Source organism: Alnus glutinosa, chromosome 1 (genome assembly GCF_958979055.1).
Source record: "Alnus glutinosa chromosome 1, dhAlnGlut1.1, whole genome shotgun sequence".
In the NCBI taxonomy this organism is placed as follows: Eukaryota; Viridiplantae; Streptophyta; class Magnoliopsida; order Fagales; family Betulaceae; genus Alnus; species Alnus glutinosa.
In genome coordinates, this window is record NC_084886.1 from 49,151,360 (window position 1) to 49,172,370 (window position 21,011).

General features: G+C 36.1%; 2 protein-coding genes and 1 pseudogene across 2 annotated transcripts; 2 read left to right on the forward strand and 1 right to left on the reverse strand.

Annotated features, from left to right (window-relative positions):
• The first annotated feature begins 2,209 nt into the window (after positions 1-2,209).
• Positions 2,210-7,447, forward strand: LOC133855757 (ATP-dependent Clp protease proteolytic subunit 6, chloroplastic-like). The gene is made up of 8 exons (XM_062291444.1): positions 2,210-2,368; positions 2,485-2,544; positions 2,977-3,103; positions 3,503-3,704; positions 3,834-3,899; positions 5,804-5,857; positions 6,795-6,887; positions 7,169-7,447. The coding sequence occupies exons 3-8, from the start codon at positions 3,096-3,098 to the stop codon at positions 7,214-7,216; spliced, it is 471 nt and encodes a 156-aa protein (XP_062147428.1). The 5' UTR covers positions 2,210-2,368; positions 2,485-2,544; positions 2,977-3,095; the 3' UTR covers positions 7,217-7,447.
• Positions 7,448-8,977: 1,530 nt separating this feature from the next.
• On the forward strand, positions 8,978-13,649 carry LOC133855740 (uncharacterized). Its single transcript, XM_062291443.1, has 3 exons — positions 8,978-9,159; positions 10,630-11,973; positions 13,175-13,649. The coding sequence occupies exons 1-2, from the start codon at positions 9,131-9,133 to the stop codon at positions 11,588-11,590; spliced, it is 990 nt and encodes a 329-aa protein (XP_062147427.1). The 5' UTR covers positions 8,978-9,130; the 3' UTR covers positions 11,591-11,973; positions 13,175-13,649.
• Positions 13,650-16,505: 2,856 nt separating this feature from the next.
• LOC133855724 (cytochrome P450 89A2-like) lies at positions 16,506-18,339 on the reverse strand (annotated as a pseudogene).
• Between the last annotated feature and the right edge of the window lie 2,672 nt (positions 18,340-21,011).

The window sequence follows — 21,011 nt, forward strand, 5'->3', positions numbered from 1 at the left end:
AAACAATTGAGGCAATTCTTCAATGACGTGATCTTTTAACATGGCTTATTAATTTATTAATTTATGTTGCTGAAATAAAAGTTTTAATTAAACATTTTTAGTTATTAAACAAAATATAAAATTTGAACAGAAATAAAGTAAGTGTTTCGCTTTTGCATATAAAGTTTGGTAATGGAGGTCATTTGGAGAAAATTATTATTTTCATTCAAAAAATTTAAAAATTCTATTTAATAAAAAAACAGAAAAAGAAAATACTAGTAGACCACATTAACAAAAGGATGGCATGTAATTAAGATGTAACTTCTATTATAGTTTTTCTGTGGGGGACTCGAGGCTCTAACAGGTAAATAATGAGGGAGATGCGCTGAAAATAGTGCAAATTTTATGAAATGATGAATCTTGTTGGAGTCGTTATGGACAACTGATCGAGGATGCTCAAGTTAGACTAAATAGTTTTCAATCATGGTGTATATGTCATATTAGAAGGGAGGTAAACGAAGCAATCTACAGTATCTACTATTTGGTGAAAGCAGCTCTCCATCAATCTCTAGATTAGGTGTGAATGGCAAACTTTTAAATTCTATCCAAAAAATTTGTACTTGCTAAGAAAAAAGCTTTTCATTGACTTTTAATGAAAGAATAATGTTTCTTCTCAAAAAAAAAAAAAAAAAAAAAAATCCATTATAATTGTAATTACATACTACACGTGGTTATCTCAATCATGTTTTAAAATCACGATCTAACCATTATATTTATAAAATAAGTTTAAAACTATGATTTGTTTTGTTTTGTTCAAAGCAACTATGATTTGTTCGCTAGTAAGAAAAATGATTTTTTGGGGGAAATATATGTAACTCTTCAAGATATCACCTAATTTACAAACACACTCCAAGTTATCATTTTAGTTTTTTCAAACTATCAGTACGTTACAATTTAGCTCATTCCCTTAAATGTTAACATTGAAATGGATGGAGTATTGTGCATGTAGTACGTATGTGCAACATTTTGATATAAAATATCTAAATTGTCTTTAAAAAATTATTAAAAATAAAAGAGAAAAATAATAATAATAATAAAGTTTATGGTAAATGTCTAATAAATTTATAAGTTGAAGCGTCATTTGTATTTGATCCCTTACTTTTTAAAAGTAAGCATTCGGTGCTTAACTTTTTTTTTTTGTAAATTTGATCCGTTATTTTTTTTTTCCTCATCACCAAAAACAAAGAAAACATTCAACTACAAGAGCGAGAAACATGTAGCCAAGGCTCTTTCTAAGCAAGAAAAAACCATCTAGTTTTACCTCTCTGGGTTCTTCTTCCAGAACGCTTGATCTGCCCGAAGCCTTCCCCTCCCCAGTTTTGTTGTTGTTCCTCTTAGCTTTTTAAGCTAAGATGGTTTTTGGTAAAAGTTAGAGTCTCCCCACCACTAGGGTTGTGGAAGTTTTGTCTTCCCGGTGTGGATCCGATGGAGGTTGTTTTATATTTATTGTTTTTAGTTTGCGGTGGCAGGTGAGTTTATTGGTAAAGGTGCTAGAGGGGAATGGTCGTCCATGGCGTGTTGACGACAGAGATCGTGATCGAGTTTTTTCACTGTCAAATTTTTGGAGGCTAGATCTATGAGTTTTTGTCGTCTTCTGTTGGACACGCGCCTTTTAGTCTTATTCGCCGTCAATCTCTGGTGTTTCGGCCGCTTTTTACGACTGTGCGGTTTCTCAATGGGCGACGTGTGGTCATCACGCGCTTCGGTGGTTTTTTGTGTTGGGCTATGCGTGATGACTACAAACTGGTTGTTTTGTCATGCCTGGTGGTGCTTGAGTGCTGAAGGGCATCTTCTGGCGGCGGCGGCTCTCCTGAAAGGCAGATTCTCTTTTGAGCTTTTCCTGTATTGTTTTTGTTTGTGTTTTTCTCTAACAATTTGTTTTGTGCATGTATTAATTTAGTTATTAGCTTTTGCCCAGAATGTGTTACCGACTCTCTGTTCAAGTAAAAGTATATGTTAACGTAAAGACACCATTCTGTTGGTTAGATTTTTTTAGTGGTAATTATTTATATTTGTACGAGTCTATTAGACTCATGTTGAATGTTCACCTTTATGGTGATCGAATATGTTCATCTTTATGGTGTTTGATGTTGTAACGTTGGTTTTATCGCTGAAAGGTTAACTTTCCTTATAAAAAAAAAAAAAAAAAAAACACCTACAAGAACGAGAGTGGATTCAGTTTGAATCACAGTTTCAGGGAAACCTCTATCCCTAGAGAAACCTCCTCTCTCTGAGAAATGATAGCTTCAGCTACTATTTCAGCGCCTGTGAGGTTCTCAATCGCTTCTCGCAACAAAACCTCGCTTCCCATTTCTTCACTCTCTCACAGGTATTCATCTCTGGTTTCTGCCATCTGGGTTTGTGTACCACAATAGCTGCTCTAATGGCGAGTTCTTCTTTTATTGTTTACAAATTTTAATTTTTACTTACTTCCTTTGACGCCAGAATCATTCTTGCTATGGTGCAGAAACTCAACGAGGTCCATAGAGAATTACTCAACAATCGGTATATATATATATATATATATATATATATATTTAATGAATTTCCAATTTGGTTGTAATTGTTTGCAGACGTAAGCATAGGTGACAATCTTGTGTGTTTTTGAACTTAAATACCTGTATTACTACGCGTTTCGGGCTTGCCCGAGTTGTAATTTTTTTTTTAAAGCTTAATGTTGTTAACAAAAGCTTCATGTGGGTTCAATACGCGCAATGTGATCAAAAGCCCTTATCTGTTTGTGCTTAACTGTGTCAAGTCAAATCTGTTTCCAAGTTTTTTGAAAGCCTATAACCTTGATGCTGTTTATATGAATCTGTCAATTAATACATCTTTACACTGATTATTTTGTTTAGGCCAGATGTATATATGTACATACATATGTATTCGACAGTGTTCATAATAGATTTTCGCATAATTGTCTGTTTCTGTGTTCAGTTACAGGCGTGTATGCACAAAGGAAGTGAATAATTACAGGGGATGATCATATCTTTTGACAGGACTATCTAGTAAGACTGGTGGGTTACCTTTAACCATCGGAGAGAAGGATTTTCGTGATGCTAATGTAAGGTGAATTGCTTTTACCCTTTTGATTGAAATGATTCTTGTCCATGTTGTATTGCTTTTATCCTTTTTAGAGGTGAATTATCTTACAAAAATTATGTGTATATTTTCATAAAATATCCACTGAAAAACTGCATGAGGATTCTGAAATGAATAAGTATAGTGGTGCACATGTGAAACAATGCAAGGGAAAGCATTGCAGCTATGCCATGGTTGTTTGCATTAGCCTTTGCAAAATTAATTTAGAATACATTATACATAACTATTCTTCTGTTGTTACTCAGATCAATTCCTTCGTTGCATTTAAATTACAGATGTCTAATCTATTCCATGTTTTCTTAATTTTCTGTTTATTAGTATTCTGTGTATATCTAAGTTCACGAAATTCATTCCTATACAGTAACGGTGCAATAGAAGCCAAAAGGGGGAGTCCACCCATAATGCCAGCGGTAGTGACGCCAGGAGGACTTTTGGACCTCTCATCTGTATTATTCAGGAATCGCATAATCTTCATTGGTCAGCCTGTTAACTCACAAGTGGCTCGGCGAGTTATTTCACAGCTTCTGACTTTGGCAACTATTGATGAGGATGCAGATATACTGGTGTGGCTATATTTCTATCTTGTTATTTTCTTTTTCCACCTTTGTAACCTATAAATATGGGTTACAAACCCAGAATTTGAAAGCCTGGTTCTTTTTCATTTCTGACTCTGTTGTGCGTACCTTGTGAAGATGTATCTGAACTGCCCCAGTGGAAGCACCTACTCTGTGTTGGCAATCTACGATTGCATGTCATGGGTAAGGTTTTATATATTTGTGTTGTTTATTTATTTTTCTAATTTTATTGTTTTATACCTTTACTACTCTGTGTTGGGAATCTACCATTACTCGCTTTAACCTTACAGGAGATGAGAACAATAATTATTTGATTAAAGCTTCATTGTACACATCTTATTTGGGACAAATATGAACTTTGCTCGTGGAACAAGCATTATCATTGACCTAATATCAGTGAACGCAATACTCACAGGTTCTTATGAAGTCTTGTAAATAAATCCTATAATTATTTAATTAAATCAAGTGGTCATACGCAAATTCAGTTTATTTTGAGCAAGAGTACTCGTTCAACCATTAGCTTCCATCTGACTAACTGACAAATATTCCAGCTACTCCTAATCAAATTTGCAGGTGCAGGGCAGGATCCTTTTACCAAGATAGTTTATGATGTAGAATAGACTTGTACATGTTGCTGGTGCATTCCAAGAGGAGGCATGACCATTTGGTGATCTGTTGATCCAGAATAGATGGTTTTGATGAGAGGACAAAGTGGAAAATAGGAGTATTGATTAGCTTATATAAGAAGAGCAAAAGCTAAGGTGTCAGATAGATATGAATGTTATGCTTGTTTATCCAATAGGTTACTTGATGTCGGTAATAAGCAAATTTGAATTGAAGACAAAAGTGAACATTTGTGAATTATAGCAGAATAAAATAAAATACGTCATTTAGTTTACTTGTTATGCCGTTGGTTTCTGCATCTTTTTGAAAAGCAGGCAGGTGAAGACACTTTTATTTGTATAATTGACATATGCAATTCCATTAGATATTAGTTGGTGTATGCCTTTTCTCTTTAAACCCGTCAGTACTTTTTCTTTTATTCTATGTCAAAGAAATTTTATATACTTTAAGCATATAATGATTCCTGTAACAGATAAAGCCTAAGGTTGGTACGCTATGTTTTGGAGAAGCTGCAAGCCAAGGGGCACTTCTTCTTGCTGGTGGAGAAAAGGGAATGCTAACTTTTTTGCATTGTTTACAGCAGTTTATGGAAGAAAATCGCTAACCTTTTTTAATTGGTTTGAAACTGTCATGGCCTCTTTTGCTATATTACATGAAAGGTGTGTTGACACCCTCAGTCCCAACAGCTTGAGTTGTTTGGAAGCGACCAACAATGTATATAAAGTGTGCATGTAGCTCCCCTCCCCCTTCCCCTTATGTATGTGGCTGAAAGTACACGGGGACCTTAAAATGAAATAAGAAACATAAACAAACACAAAAATGAAAAATGAAACAAATCGGGGCTCCTGAAAACCTATCAAGCATGATTTCTTTGCCCTTATATTTATGCCATTGGTATTTATAATTTTCTCTTGAGCCTGGCTTATACTTGAGAGGTTGGGAATAGGGCTTTCTTACTTATCTTACCTGTTGAGCTGCAAACTGACAACTTTGCCTACGAATGATTTGATTTATGTTGGATTTAGGAAACAGGGAATGACACGGAGGACCCAATTGCTTTATTTTGCACGCCCATGTCTTAACTTATGTGCAATATCTGGGTTTGGTTCCCTTAATATTAGGTCAGAATTTATTCTTTTAAGGCATTATAAAACTCTGTAATCTATTAGCTATATCCATTTTGATACTAAATAAGTTGCTAAGCTAGAAAGAGAAGAAGTTCTATCTTTCTATGTCCACCCTAGCCTCTTCTTTTATATTTAGCTTGTTTTCCCAGGCATGATGTAAGCGCATGCCTGCATGAGCACGAACTACTGAATATATGCATAGTCATCAAAAAATGAAAGCTCCTGTAGAATTTTGATTAATTCAGCATGTGGCAATTTGAAATATTGAGTCTCAAATATACTGTATGATCCATTTGTTGCAAACAACAGATTTGTCCATAGTTTATCTGCTTGTAGGGTCATGTGGAGGATGTGAGACACCAAGTGAATGAAGCAGTTCAATCTCGCCATGTGAGTCTATCTCCTTCCTTTCTCAGTTGCAAACTTGATGTCTGGAAAAGTTCATTTTAGGGTACTTGAGTTATACTCAAGCTGAACCTAATAAGGGAACTGATTTATTTATTTATTTTATTTGGCTAATTTGGTTATGTCAAAGTTGAAAAAAACAAGGCTAATTCTCAGTTTATTTTGAAGCATCAATGGCTGTATGGGAAACTAAAATTAGGTTATATGGCATACCGGGCTGGACTGTTCAAAGAATTTTCATTTTTCGTGCTATCATCATTTTGGTGCTTTGAAATTTATATCGATAGAAAGCTCAGACTACCAGTGGGCTGTAAGCTGCTATTTGCGACCTATCTCCTGGAAATGGCATTTAAAATATCAACAAAGATAGCTCAAAAACATCACTCTGAGAAGTGGAAGGTGTGGTTCTTAATGTACCTAACTACCTATGCTCTTATGCTGCAGCCAATGAGTTTTGACTCAAATGGCATTAACTCCCACCATAAGAATGGGGTGGAGGGTGAGACCGTGGGTCTTAGACCTACTAAATATCTGTGTAGCTTACCAATAAAAAGAGTACTTTCATTGAACACTTGTTGGTCCCAAATCTTTCGTGAGTGAGTGGCTATGAGAGAATGAGAAATGCTACATGCACTCTTAAGTGCACTTCCTGACGTGGTAGTGAAAATCACCATTAAATTTTGGAAGTGCTTGTAGCATTTCTCATGAGAGAATACAGTCCACTGTTGTTACGTTTTCCAGTTTCTGGAACAGGTGGACAGTTGGATCAATTTCTATGCTCTGATTACCAAATTTTCCAGTTTTGGTAACAGCTCCTGCTGTGTGCTTCTCATCGTTAAAAAACTCTTTTTAAGTGTACGATTTTCTGCTCATTACTGAGCCATTAATTTATTGTTCTTCTCTCTTTGGTAACTTTGCTCAGAAAATTGACAAAATGTATGCTGCTTTCACCGGCCAACCTCTTGAGAAAGTGCAACAATACACTGAAAGGGATCGTTTCCTGTCTGTTTCTGAGGTAATGTCGGTAAATGCTAGTTTTTGTTGGATTATGAGGTCACGGTGCTCAATTCCAGTGCTTAGTAAAAACCCACTCCCTATCCCTTTGCTCTCCACCAGCTTGCCCCAGTGATGCTCTTTGCATAAATGGCATCCTGTAATAGAGCTTTCATAAACTGCTTCCAACTTTTGTGGTGCCATTTTTCTTTCTGGCTGCTGATTGATGCTTGTTTAATATTTTGAGCTCCACCTGCCTCTACCTCTACAAACTGTCAACCTTCTATTGCTGCCTTCTTGTAGGCTATGGAGTTTGGACTCATTGATGGTGTCTTGGAAACGGAAAACTGAAGGCTACACTTATTTGTGCCCGACTGTTTTATGCACTCAATTTTTATACTGCAGCTGGTTGTCAAATTATATTTAGCATTGCCTCCCATGATAGTATGCCAAAACATCCATAGCTGCATGTGTTTCTGAAATTTTGGATCCAGATTTGAGTTGACTCCACTTCCAAACAAGGCCATTGATTTATTGTTCTGAAGCTTGCTATCAATATTAATGCTAATATTTTGAGGTTTTGGTTTTAAGAACACTGGGTTTTATCTAACTCTGAGGGTTGTGGTTTAGCTCATTAATGCTTTCCTTTGGTTTTAGTATTGTGGATGTTTGTTCTTCCTTACAGCACATGTAGTCCTGGTTTTGTGCAACTTTAATCGAGTATTTTTTTTATGCGATTTACTATTCTAGCTTTGTACTTGAACTACTCGCAAGTTGCAACCAAAATAGCAATCCAACTAAAGGCAAAATCGAGGGAACAGATTTCTGCCTTGTTTGGCAAAAACATATATATATATATATTTTAAATTGTTAATAAGCAATTCAAAATATAAAATACTTTAAAAAAAATTAAAAGACAAATCACTTTTCAGATGTCGACCTTTTCCAGTCCAATGTAAAAGCACGTCATGTGCAAAAGAAATGCGGCACTAATGTTTCTGAGGATTTTTTTTTTTTTTTTTTTTTTTTTTTGTTGATAAGTATGGTTTCTGAGGATTCTTAGATGGACAAAAAGTTTTATTTTAAATTAAGTTGTATGAATTTTTTCAACCTAGTTTATTAAATTGAGAAGTGATCAAAATACATATGATTTTTAAAAATATATGTGAGAATCACGTGCTATATAAAAAATGCGTGAGAATTTGATGCATTTTGGACACGTCATTTTAATAAATAAATTGGGTTAAAAGAAATATTTTCAACCTAATTTGAAGAAAAACTCTTCTTAGATTACTAATTAAGTTGGTGTTGTTCCTAACTCGAGCTTCACGTAGACTTTGGGTGGTTTTTATGACGGGAAAAATGTAAAATTAGTCATTGTGGTTTACTTGATTTACAATTACCTACATGTGATATCAAAATGAACTCGGATGTTCTTGTGGTCTTTCAAATTTATAGTTTCTTTAATTTTTTTAGTTTTGTATATATATTTATTAAGAGTGACACGTGTCATCATTTTATTAGTGCTAGCGTGACACACTAACAGAATCTGTAAAGTGTTTTGACGGAATTTGACTGAAAGAGTATTTTTTTTTTTTTTTTTTGCATACCCCAATGATCTTTGAGTTCATTTTGATACCACATTAAGCTAATTGTAAATCAGGTAAATCACATTGATTGATTTTACATTTTTCTCTGTTATAATTTACCCCATTGACGAATAAAGAAAACCAAACAAATTTTTTATTTTTTTATTTGCCAAAGAATCGGGTTTAGTAAGAGTTATTAAGTAATTCTACAAGTTACACTTATGTTCGTTCAATAATGATATGACTTTTAAAATTACTATTAGACTTGTGATTGATCGTTTTGAATTTAATCAAATGATAATTTGAAAAAAATTTCATTATTGAAAGGACATATGAGTAACTTGTAGGATTACTGGTTTAATGCTTCTGAATGAAGAAAAAAAAAAAAAAAAAAGGTCAATGAAAATGAGAAGTCAAAAGGAGGGTTGGGCTGGGCTGGGCTGGGCTGGATTTTGTCTGATCCATGGGGCCGTTAAACCCTCTCATCCCATCTTAAACCCTCTCCGTCCGTCGATGTCTGTGTCTGAAGTTGCTCTACAAAGTACAAACTAGGGGTTTGATTTCTGATTCACAGAGAGAAAGAGAGAGAACATGGCGTGAAAGAGATGTTTTATCTTTGCATTCAGAGCCGTAAGAATTCTTCGATTGCTAAATTAAGGGATTAATCGAAGTCCCTATGCTTCGGTGTCCTCGCAAGCTTGCTTGGTCAGTCACTTCCTCTTTCTCTTCGTTTTCCCCAATTTTCCACTCTTAAGCAACAAAATCTGCTTTTTATATTTTTTACGCAAAAGAAACTTTCCAGGGAAACAAACAGAACTTATTATTTGAATAGACGATTACTAGCTTGGTGATGAGAGCGGCAAAACTTAGTTGTACTTCATTCAATTTTACTTTTCAATGTTACCCATTGGGGATATATTTATGGGCACACTTGGAGGTACATGGTTATTGGCTGAATATTTTTCATCATTTCTGAGGAGCAAAGAAATATATTTGGAGAGTGTTTATTGTACAATTGATCATTGGACATTGTTGGTGGCAAAGAGGAAAAAGGCGGGGAGGGCTTTCTTTTTTTTCTCTTACAAAAAGGGGCATACATACATGAGACACCTAGCAGGGTCTCCCAACACCAGAGAAGTTGGTAATCCAGAGCTGGTTAAGGTCAGGGGGAACTGTACTCAATTGCCCCGAAAATTATTGCCTGCCAATGCACAAAAGAATAGTGCTTTTTAGTTTTTACTTACCTGGGGGCACTCGAACCTGGGGTTGAGCGAACCCACTATAGCAACTGGCTATTTAGCAGTTTCACATATATTGCTAGTGGGGATGCGTTTCTGGGGCTTCTCACAGTATGCTTAAAAATGATGCCACTCGATCTTGGCTTCTAGGTAGCTTGACAAAAATATGAACTTGGTACTATGAAACGAAATCAAAAGAACATACTATATATGTTTCTGGAAAAAATCAGCTTTACTTATCAAAAATTGATGGTCTTGCTAACCCCAAACTCTGATACTTTGTTTTGCATTTATGTGTGTGTTTTTATTTCCGGCGTATACCCAGCTTCATTGATGGTCTTGCTAACCACACAGTTTTGGTCTTCGTGTGCATGTATGTGAGTGCATGCATTCTTGGCCTCTCGCTGACTTGCAATGCTACTGGTGCTTTTACCCTTCCTCCATCAATGGATTATTTTTTACTAGTTCAAAGGGTACCTCCTTCCCTTGTAAGAAGAAGGTAGAGGGAGGCGTTGTGATTTTAGGACCTATTGGGTGCGTGTGTGACTTATCAATAAAAAAGATTTTGATCCTCCACTTTATCCAATTCCTTGTTGCAGTTAGAACATCACTTGTTTATGACCTCCTTCTTTATAGGAGTTGCTGCAACTATAGAAGAATTGCTTTGATAACAAATTTAGATCACTTCAGTCAGGTTCTGGATCTTGGACGTTTTGTGATGGTTTGACATGGTCCTGAGTTATGTTGACCGTCATGTTAAATGTGTATAGGATGCCTGGTTCATTTCTTTATGTTCATGGAGCTGCTATGATTTTACTATTTTGAACTTTTTCACGTGTTTAAATAGTTTTATAATTTTGACTGTCTCATGATATATCTTTTCATTGTATCTACTCCATTCTTTTTGCTCTCAGTAAAGATTGTTTTTATTGGGCAGTGAAGAACTTGCTTCTTGCTTCCTTCTTGTTGTCCGGCTGTCAAATCAGAAGTGCAAGAGTAGCCATTACGCAAGTGTACTCTTCATGGATCCTAGCAATAGCAGGAACTACAGTAGCGGAGTTCTAGATCCCTCTGGAAGAAGTCCAAATCAATCTGGTTGCCCTCTAAAATTTGCATCGAATGAAACTTATTCTGTTCTTCAATCGAATGGTCTCCAGCACTGGTTCAAAAACTGGCAAGAACTCAGGAAGCATAAATTGACAGCAAGCACTTTTGCCGGGGCTATTGGTTTTTGGCCTCGCCGAAGAGCCCAGCTGTGGTTAGAGAAAATCGGCGCAATTGAGCCATTTTCTGGAAACCTGGCTACCTGTTGGAGTAATATCAAAGAAGAGGATGCACTTGAACGGTACAAGCTCATAACAGGAAATACTGTTTTGTTTCCGGAATTTCAGGTCTATGGTGAGAGAAACCCCGAAGATGATTGGCTAGCAGGTTCACCAGATGGGGTAGTTGACAGGCTAGTTTATGGGTTGCCTTCACGAGGAGTGCTGGAGATAAAGTGTCCATATTTCAATGGAGATGCGAGCAAGGCTCTCCCTTGGACACGAGTCCCCCTTTACTGTATTCCACAAGCTCAGGGTTTAATGGAAATAATGGACAGGGATTGGATGGATTTATATGTTTGGACTCTTAAAGGGAGTAGTCTATTTCGGTTATACAGAGATAGAGAATACTGGCATGTGTTGAAAATAGCACTCTCTGATTTCTGGTGGAAGCATGTCCATCCAACCAAGGAGTTGTGCCATAAATCTGTGATCACGAATCCCCTCACTGAATTACGATCACTCAGGCCAGCACCAAGGCATGAATTATGTAATTATATAGTTTATGAAAGCAAACACGCGGTTGATAACTCCAAGTTGTTGATGCGTGAAATTTATGGAAAACTGCAAAACTGATGCATCTGAATGTCCAATTTTTGGGTTTTTGAACCTTGTGGCTTAAGTAGATGGGATTTATTATCTAAGTAACAAGTGGTTGAAGTATCCTTTGCCTGAGTAGTTGAAGTTGAAGTAATTTGTCATTTGGAACTCTCGCCTGGACAAGAAAGAGGGGAAAAATTTCTGGTGGAGGTAGAAATTCTGATGTTAATCATGACAGAACCCAGATCCCTTTATCAAAAGCAAATGCAGAAATAAAATCCTTAATATGATTACAAGAGAATGAATATATTTTCCTATATAGCCATGGTGCGATATATAGCAAATGGGAAGACAGTAGAGATCGGAAGGTTCAGAACTTTCAGTTACGTCACTGGCTACTCTTCGGGTGTTGAGTACATGTAAGCTTCACTTTTTTTTTTCTTTTTTTTTTTTGGCCTGTGGTTCATGTGAGGAAGGCATGTCTGATATTGAACAAGTAGTTTATAGGCAGCTGGATAGGACCCTTTACTGAATATATTTGCCAAGTCCTTCCTGTAAGCATTGGTTGCAGCTGCTTGCTCTCGCTTGTCAGCTATCAAACTACATCCAAAACTAAGGAAGAAGAATATAGTAGGTATTATGGCTAGGACTAACCAACTTAAGAGGTTTGGTGTCAAACAAAGTGGGGCTTCCACCTGGGTGTTTTGTGTAAGGTTGAAGATTGACCCAACCCCAATCCTAAGGGCTGCCAGCAGCTGAACTTAGTCTTGAACTGGGATTTGAGGTCTGAAAGCAAGCTTGGGTTGGGTCAGTTTTATGGGATCTTTCAAGTCAGAGTGGGATGCCTGTCCACTTTACTGTATATGTTCCACATACTAATGTCAATTTCTCTGTCACAAGAATTGTTGATTCTTGTTGATACTCCATACCTTAGAAGGTATTTACTTACCGGTAGATAGATGGAAAGAGAGTTGTTTCATAGGATTATGTGCTTAAACCATAGGATTATGTGGCTTCATCTTGTCTTTGCTTCCTGGGGCTGTGCCTACAGTGTTGTTGTGTTATTATCCGTGCAAATAGTTTTCTATAGATTTGTCTTAGGGATGTTCCCTGCATTGAGTACTTGGGAAAGTTTACATTGGTGTGTGTGTTTTGCCTGTGGTCTTTAAACCAAATGAAATCTCCTCCCTCATAAACTAGGGTGGATGGAGGAATGGTTATCCTATATGATTGTGAGAGTTATATTTACCTATGAGAACAAAATATATACATTTGTTCTTTGTGCTTGTGAGTGACTGTGGAGAGCATAGGTAAAACCAGTCAGTTTCAATTTTGCATATGCCTTGATGCAGTTGGCAAACTTCAAGTTTCATATGAGATAGTACCTTCAATGTGTTAAGTTGTCAATGTATATGTATGTGTAATTATAAAGATATTCTTCTTCATTTACACTACTGTTGAATCATGAGAATGAGTTCTCTTCTATTTTGGTTAACTGACTCGAGTCTTCCATTGTTGCTAACATTGGTCATTAGTTGAGATTTTATTTGCATACAAAAATATCGTCTTCCTATTGGGTACTCGAAATTTCATGAGCTTGAAAGTCTTCTTAATTTTCAGTTTCCAGGACAGCTAATACAGCACTGGAGGATGACTTCTACCAGACTCAGAGAAATGGAAGATTGCTAAAATTTACTTGAAGATGCTTGGGAGGTTTGTACTTATCAAAAAAGATGCTTGGGAGGTTTGTTTATGCCTCTGGTATTATATTCATCATTTTTCTTTATTTGTTTGTTAAGATAGTTTGCACCTGACATGTCCAATGTCATGCATTGTTGTGATAGTATCATTGTTTGCCCCCCTATATATATAAGAGAAAATAAAATACAACTTCTGGATTAGCCAATTATTTTGTGCTAGCCACAGATCCATGAGATGATTCCTCATTTCTAAAGCAATTGCTCAAGATTTAAGAAGAAAGAAAAATCAGATGATCCACATTAGCATTAGGAGAAAGATTATTTTCATTTGGCATCAACGACTGATGCATGTTAAGAATAGAAATCCATTGTAATAGATGTTTATTTGAATTCCCTAAATCAAGGCATATTTGATTACCGTAGATTAATGTTTTTGTTAACCCTAATTTAAGGGATATGTTTGTATTCGAAATTAGGGTTTTTATTTTTTTATTTATTTTTTTATTTTTTTATGCAGATTTGAAATTAGAGTTAAATACCTTATTGGTACCTGTGGTTTGGAAATTTTATTTGTTGCTCCCTGTGCTTTCATTTGTATCACAGATGGTACCTGTGGTTTGGAAAAAGACGGAATTGATACCTCTGTTAGTTTTTTCGTCCAAAAACTAACGGTTGAACACGTGTCAACTCTCGTGTCATATATAAAAAAAAAAAAAAAAAATTAAAAGACAGAAAATAGAAGACTTTTCAAATTAAGAAAAAAAATTTAAAAATTGAAAATAATAAAACTTAAAAAAGAAATAAAGTATTAAAAACTTTTTTAAAAAGATGAAAAAAAAGAAGAAGAGAGGTGGCTCAGCCACCCTCATGACCACTTTGGTGGTAGCCGAACCACCCCAATGGGGCCAAAGAAAAAAATAAAATAAAATAAATGTGGTTTGTCCTAGTTCTGCCACCCTTAAGGTTCAAAAACCTCAATTTTTTATTTCTTTTTTCTTTTATTCTCTAAGGCCCTTCGAGACGGCCGAACCACCTCCAAGGGCCATAGGTGTGGTTCGGCCACCCCCAAATCGGCCAGTTATACCCGTATTTGATTTGATTTGATTTTTAAAAAAAAGTTTTTGTACATTTTTTTTTTTTTTTTTTAAGTTTTATTATTTTCAAATTTTATTAATTTTAAAGTTTTTTACTTTTTTTTAATTTTTTTACATTATGACACACGTCTACTCTCAGGAATTGATATATGTCCAACCATTAGTTTTTTGATGGAAAAATTAACAGAGATACCAATTCCGTCTTTTTCAAAACCACAGGTACCATCTGTGATACGAATGAAAGCAAATGGGGCAAAAAATAAAGTTTTCAAACCACATGTACCAATAAGGTGTTTAAACCTTCAAATTATTCAATCACATGTAAAACTCTATAAATCGAGCCACAAATATAAAGGGAAGATGTAGCTTATAAGGCTTTAATATGTGGATGAAAGCCAAAGGGCAAACCACTTTAATATGTGTCTTTCTCTCTTTAAACTATTATTAGGTTTTAATATGGTACCAGAGCTATATATTAACGCCAGTGTTCGATTTCAATGGTTCTGTGAATTTTTCTTTTCTTCTATTTTATTATCTTATTTTTTGTAGTCAATACTTTTTGCAAATCTCCTCACCATAGACCTTGCATACTTGTATATGATGATGAATGAAAAAAGAAAAAAGATAAAAGAAGTTAGTTTTTTGTTGGGTGATGTAAGGCGTTAGAAGAAAGAGAGAAAAAAGAGGTTCGTGTCGCAACTTGCAAGAGAGTGAAAAGAAGAAGAAGAATAACCTGAGAAGAAAAAAAAAAAAAGGTTAAAAAAAACAAAAAAAGCTCAAGTGGTATGTGTGGCCTATGTAGCCAATTTCAAGCCCATAATTGCCCCGTTTTGGCCAAAAGAAGACGATGTTCAAATTCTGGCCAAAATAGCCGATGTCAAAATTTTGGTCAAAGTAATCGATGCCAGCTAGAGTTGTTGACGTTCAAGTTCCGGTCATAGTAGCTAATGTCCACAACTCATAATTGTACTAGCTTAGGGCTTTCCTTTCTCATACCATACATCTTGATATTTAGTGCCTCGCACAGCCATCGTCTTCAATCGTCAGAAGTTGTTAATGTCGCCAAAGTTATAGATTTTGGAAAGAAAATTTATAAAGAATGCCGCTCAGGCCAATATACTCGCTGTGGCACTAGATTCGTGTGCAAAAATAAGTCTAAATCTCAAAAAGGGGCTCCGTTTAGTAACCATTCTCTCCTCTAATTTTCACTTTTAAAAAAAATAATAATAATAAACTTCAAAACATTCAAATTTTTTTTCACTTTTTATACTACATTAATAATTTTATTATTATTATTCAAATAAAAAAAACTATTATAAAACAAATTTTTTTCACTTCTCCTTACAAATTTTTCTATTTATATCAAATTAATCATTTATTATTATTATTATTAAAAAAGGACTTCAATACCCTAGTAAAGAAAGGTCATCCTAGCATGAAAAATATAATTACATTTTTACCTGGTCTTACTTCCACTATTCTACATGCCGTCATCGGTGACGGCATAGGAAAGGCTCTGGTGATTTTTTGGAATTGTTTTAGTTTCCAATATCTTCGGGGTTGGGGATGGGGATGGGGATTACGATATGACGTAGAGTTGAAAAATAATTTTGTGTTTTATAATTATGTTGTTTATTAATATTTTTTTTTAAAATAAAAACATAAAGCAAAAGATTAAAAAATAAATTTTTTAACAAATATCCAGTATAACGACAAAAGCACACCGACAAAGAACTCTAGTACAGTCCATTTTTTGAAGGGAAATGTTTTCAGCTCAAAATATTTTTTTAAAAAATAATTTGATGTTTTATGGTTTTGGTTAAGACTTTGAAAATAGTTTTCAAAATATTCATTGTTTGGATGGTAAGAAAAAATAAAAACACAGGAGAGGTCGGAGGGTATTTTTCCGCTGTAACTGAAAATTAACAGAAATCACCTCAAAATTATTGAACATTATCAAATATTGCCAACAACAATTCAAAAAAAAAAAAAAAAAAAAACTCCCCCAACAAGTAATGATTGTTGGGGATTGCAATATAAAGGATTGCAAATCATGAGGGATAGGAGGTTACAACAGGGTAACAAGAAGTCTTCGTTGCCACACTGTACAAACGGCGATCGCTAAAGTGTCAATTGAAAGAGTTCATCACACCAAGGTTGATAAGATCATAAGAAGGCGACTTGGCATATATATATATATATACAGAAAAACACATAAACAGAGGTATCGAATGATTAATGGATATAGCTGTGGAGTTTGGTTCGCAGTTAACATTGACATCTTACCTATAGATTTACGCAGCCGATCGTAACAATAACAATAACAATTGAAGATCATCCGATTTAAAACCTGGGAGATAGATGGGCCTTCAATGGATACTTCATCACCATGGTGAACTCCTGCTTCTCTGACAAATCAATCTCATCTCCATCCACAGCTTTCCAATTAAAATTCCATACCAAATTGGCCACAAAATACTCCAAATGAAGCATCGCCAAACCAGACGCAGGACAAATCCTCCTCCCTGCCCCAAAAGGCATCATCTTGATTTCCCTGTTTCCCGTTATATCAAACACTTCCCCTCCACCATCACCACCACTCAAGAATCTCTCAGGCTTGAACGCCATCGGATCCTCCCACACCTTGGGGTCCCAACCCATATCCGCCACCATGAAATTCAAACTGGCATTCTTAGGCACCAAGTAGCCGTCCAAAACCACATCCTCTGTCACGGCATGTGGCAACACAAAATGCCCAGGTGGGTGCCGCCTTAAACCCTCCAAAACCACTGCCTTCAAATACGGTAACTTATGCAAATCCTCCTCCTTCACCTTCCTCTCTCCGTCCCCCACAACAACCCCTTCGATCTCTGCCAAAACCCTCTCTTGGACGTGTGGGTATTTCACCAAATTCGCCATGATCCACTGCAACGCCGTGGACGTAGTGTCCGTGCCGGCGTTAAGAAACTCCGAGCACAAGCTAATCATTTCCCCGTCGTCAAGCCTCCTCTTCTCCTCCGGCAACTCCAAATCCAACAACGTGTCCACGTACGACACCACAAAGTCTTCGTCATCTTTGTCTTGTTGCAGCTGGGCGTCCTCTCTTGCCTTGCTTAATCTTTCTTGCTTCACTTTCTTCCTCGCTTCTATCAAAGGCATTAATACTGCCATCCGGTGTTCGATAATATTGTAGAACTCCTCCCAACGCTTACGGAATATTATCTTTCCAAGCATAGGCCAAAAGTTAAGTATGTTAAAACGTTCAGTGCTCAAAAGCATGCGACGCTGGACGTCTTCAATTTCTTTTATCTGGGTCTCGCGAAGCTTGTCCCCGAAGCACATGAGGACCAGCAAGCAGAACATAGCGTATTGGAAATGGTCAATCACGATGACAGGGTTAACGTTGCCGGACTCCGTCGTGGAGTGAGATATAAGGCGGTTCATAAGGATGTCCAAGACCCACTTGCGCGCTCGAGTGTAGGACTTGAGTCGCGAAGGGTGGAGGATCTCGGAGGTGAGGTTGCGGCGGAAGATGCGCCACGTGGGGCCGTAGAAAGCGGAGGTGATGTTGTGCTGGTTGCTGTTAAAGATCTTGGAGGTGAGGAGGGGGGGGGGGGGCGGTCGGCGAATACGGCGCCGTTCTGGACGAGGGCTTTGTGGGCTAGGCCTCGGTTGGCCACGATTATGACCGGGCGCGAGCCGACGCGGAGGGTGAATATGGGCCCGTACGTGGCGTGGAGGTTGCGGATCATGACCTCACGCTCGGAGGAGGATTTGAGGAGCCATAGGAAGCTGCCGAGGATGGGGACGGTGAAGGGTCCCGGAGGGAGCTGCTGGGTTTTGGAGGTTTTCTTGGGAATGATCAGAAGGTTGAGGAGGGCTGTGATGCAGACGGTGATTAGCAATAGCATGATGAACCAGGTCTCCATGTCGACCGACTGTTTGAACAAGAGGATTCCCTAAACAGATTGGTTTACTTGTGACTTTATACTAAAACTGTCTACCCTATTATCCCTAAACAAAAATATAAACAAAACTTGGTCCTTCTCCGTCTTTTTATTTCTCAAAATTACTATTTTTTTTTTAATTTTTTTTTTTTTTTATAGATATTTCTCAAAATTACTATTGAATTGATTGGATAACGTAGAAAGGTACGAAAGATGAAAAAAGTGCGAAGAATAATCATTTCTCATCCGTAAAATATCTGGTTATTAAATGTAAAAGTTGTTATTATGGGTATATCTGATAAATTATTTATGGTTTAGGCGTATGGGTTTTATAAGTAATCTTTCACAATTATATGCTTGAATTCTTTTAAATTCAGATAAATAATTTAAGAGGATTTTAATTCTAAGACCTCTAATAGAGGTATTATATTCGATTCAAAAATCTTGATTCGAACGATCACGTCCTCTCCTGGCTATTATGGATTATAATTTTTTTAAAATTATTTATTTTTTGAATTTGAGAGAATTTGGGTAAGTGATTGTCAGAGACCATTTATAAAATTCACGTGATCAAATAAAATTTGAGTTGTCCAACCATTTTTTCAATCAGATAAATCACATAAATAATTTTTCACAATTATAAAAATTCGAACAAATAACTTGAGACGATTTCATCAGCTAATTTCTATGCAAACTCAGCCATTATCAACCTTTAAACACTTCATTCCAAAATTAACACTTTTTCCAACCTTATTTGCTTTCAATCACGTGGCCCCTACACCTATTGACCTATGCCATAAATATATATAGGGGAGTAATTGTAAACCCCACTCAATTGTGTCTTGGTGTAGTGCATTTGTTGTGCACTGTGAGTAATTCTATCATATATATATATATATATATATATATATATATATTGTCTCAGTGAAAACTCCAAAGATTTTTTTTTTTTTTTAATGCATAATGACATTTTGCAGACTTTATTATCATTTTTATAACTAAGCCATTATCAACTTTTAAAAACTTCATTCCAAAATTATCGCTTTTTCTAACCTTAGAGCATTCATAGTAAACTAGTCAAAGTTTAAGCAAAGTTTAGTTAAAAAATTCACTTTTGTTATTTTAGCTACCTACTTTTCAAAAACTCTAAATATCAAACTCTAAATATTCTTTATTTTAAATAAATACTATTTTTTATTAGTTTTAAAATAACCACTTTTCAGACCCAAGTCCAGATTCGCCGGACCTAACTTGTTCTCCAGACCCAACCCTCGACAACCGGCTTCTTCGACGACCAGCTTCTTCTCGACCTTCGCTAACCTGCGAAAATGAAAGATCGGCTAACTATGGACCTCCTCTGCTTCTAAATCCACCGGAACCGACTTCTTCTCAACCTTCGCCGACCCGCGAAAATGAAAGATCGACGACTGGCTGACTATGGACCTCCTCGACCTTCGCCAACTCGCGAAAATGAAAAATAAGAAGAGACGAACGATTTTCACTCAACTGAACAGACGAGGGTTTCTAACAATTGTCAAAAATACAGTAGCAGTAGTGAGCTTGATGGAGACAATATTTTGAGCAAACTCTGCTAATTTTGGTGGTTTCGTGGCTTTGACGAGTTCCCTACGACTGCTCTTATTTGCTTTCAATCACGTGGCCCCTACACCTATACCATCTAATATATATATTGCTCAAAATATTGTCTCCAAAACATTAAACATGGTATTTTAAATGTTGTTAAAAAACCTTTTGTTTTAGCCGAAGACAACACAAGTGTCAAACCTTCTCATCCTCCTCTTGAAACTCTTCGAGCAAAAGGAAAAAATAACACTGTTGTTACTGCTTCTCCTTTTAAGACTACTAAGAATGACACTACTCATTCTGAGACTCGAAAAATTATTGAACAAAACAATTTTGATAATCAATCTCTTCACATCATTGGTCAACAACTTCATCGGATAGAAGAAAAGGTTGATTATATTAAAATTGTTGAAAAAACTATTCCTCTTGCTATTAAGAAAGATATTGAAAAGCCTTCAATTTCTTTGCCCGAAGAAAGAAAATGAACTAATTTAAAAACTAATAGCCAAAAGAATTTGGAAAAAAGTGAAGAAATGCTTCTAAAGACTAATCTTTGAAAGGTTTCCTTTATCCTTGAAGCTAGTTCTTCCACTATTAACAATGCTTGCGTCATAAATAGTGACAAAGGCAAAAATGTTTTTGTTTATGAGTCTAATGATTATGATGGATCTAACTCATCTATTGATATTGATGTTAAAATTCTTGAAGAAAATTTTGGACAAACCAATGTTTCTCCAAAACTCCAAAGGATTTTTAAAACCAAACCTGTTAATCTTATCAAGAATTGGTATAATAAGCCCACTCCTCCTGATTTACAGTTTGAAGAAAGGGTTTTTCAAAACCAGTTTTCTGCAACTACTGATAAATTGTATTAGTGGAATATTGATGGTTTGTCTGAACATGAAATCTTTAATAAGATGAATCATATGTCTATGGTTGTCAATGCTTATATGACTAGCCATAGTCTTACTGATCTTGATATTGTTGATCTGTTAACCACTGGTTTTTCTGGTACTCTTAGCAATTGGTGGGATGACAAGCATCTCACTCAAGAATCTAAGACCCAGATAAAAACTACTGTTAAAATTGATGATGACGGGACTCCCGTCCTTAATGATGGCAAGCAATTGCC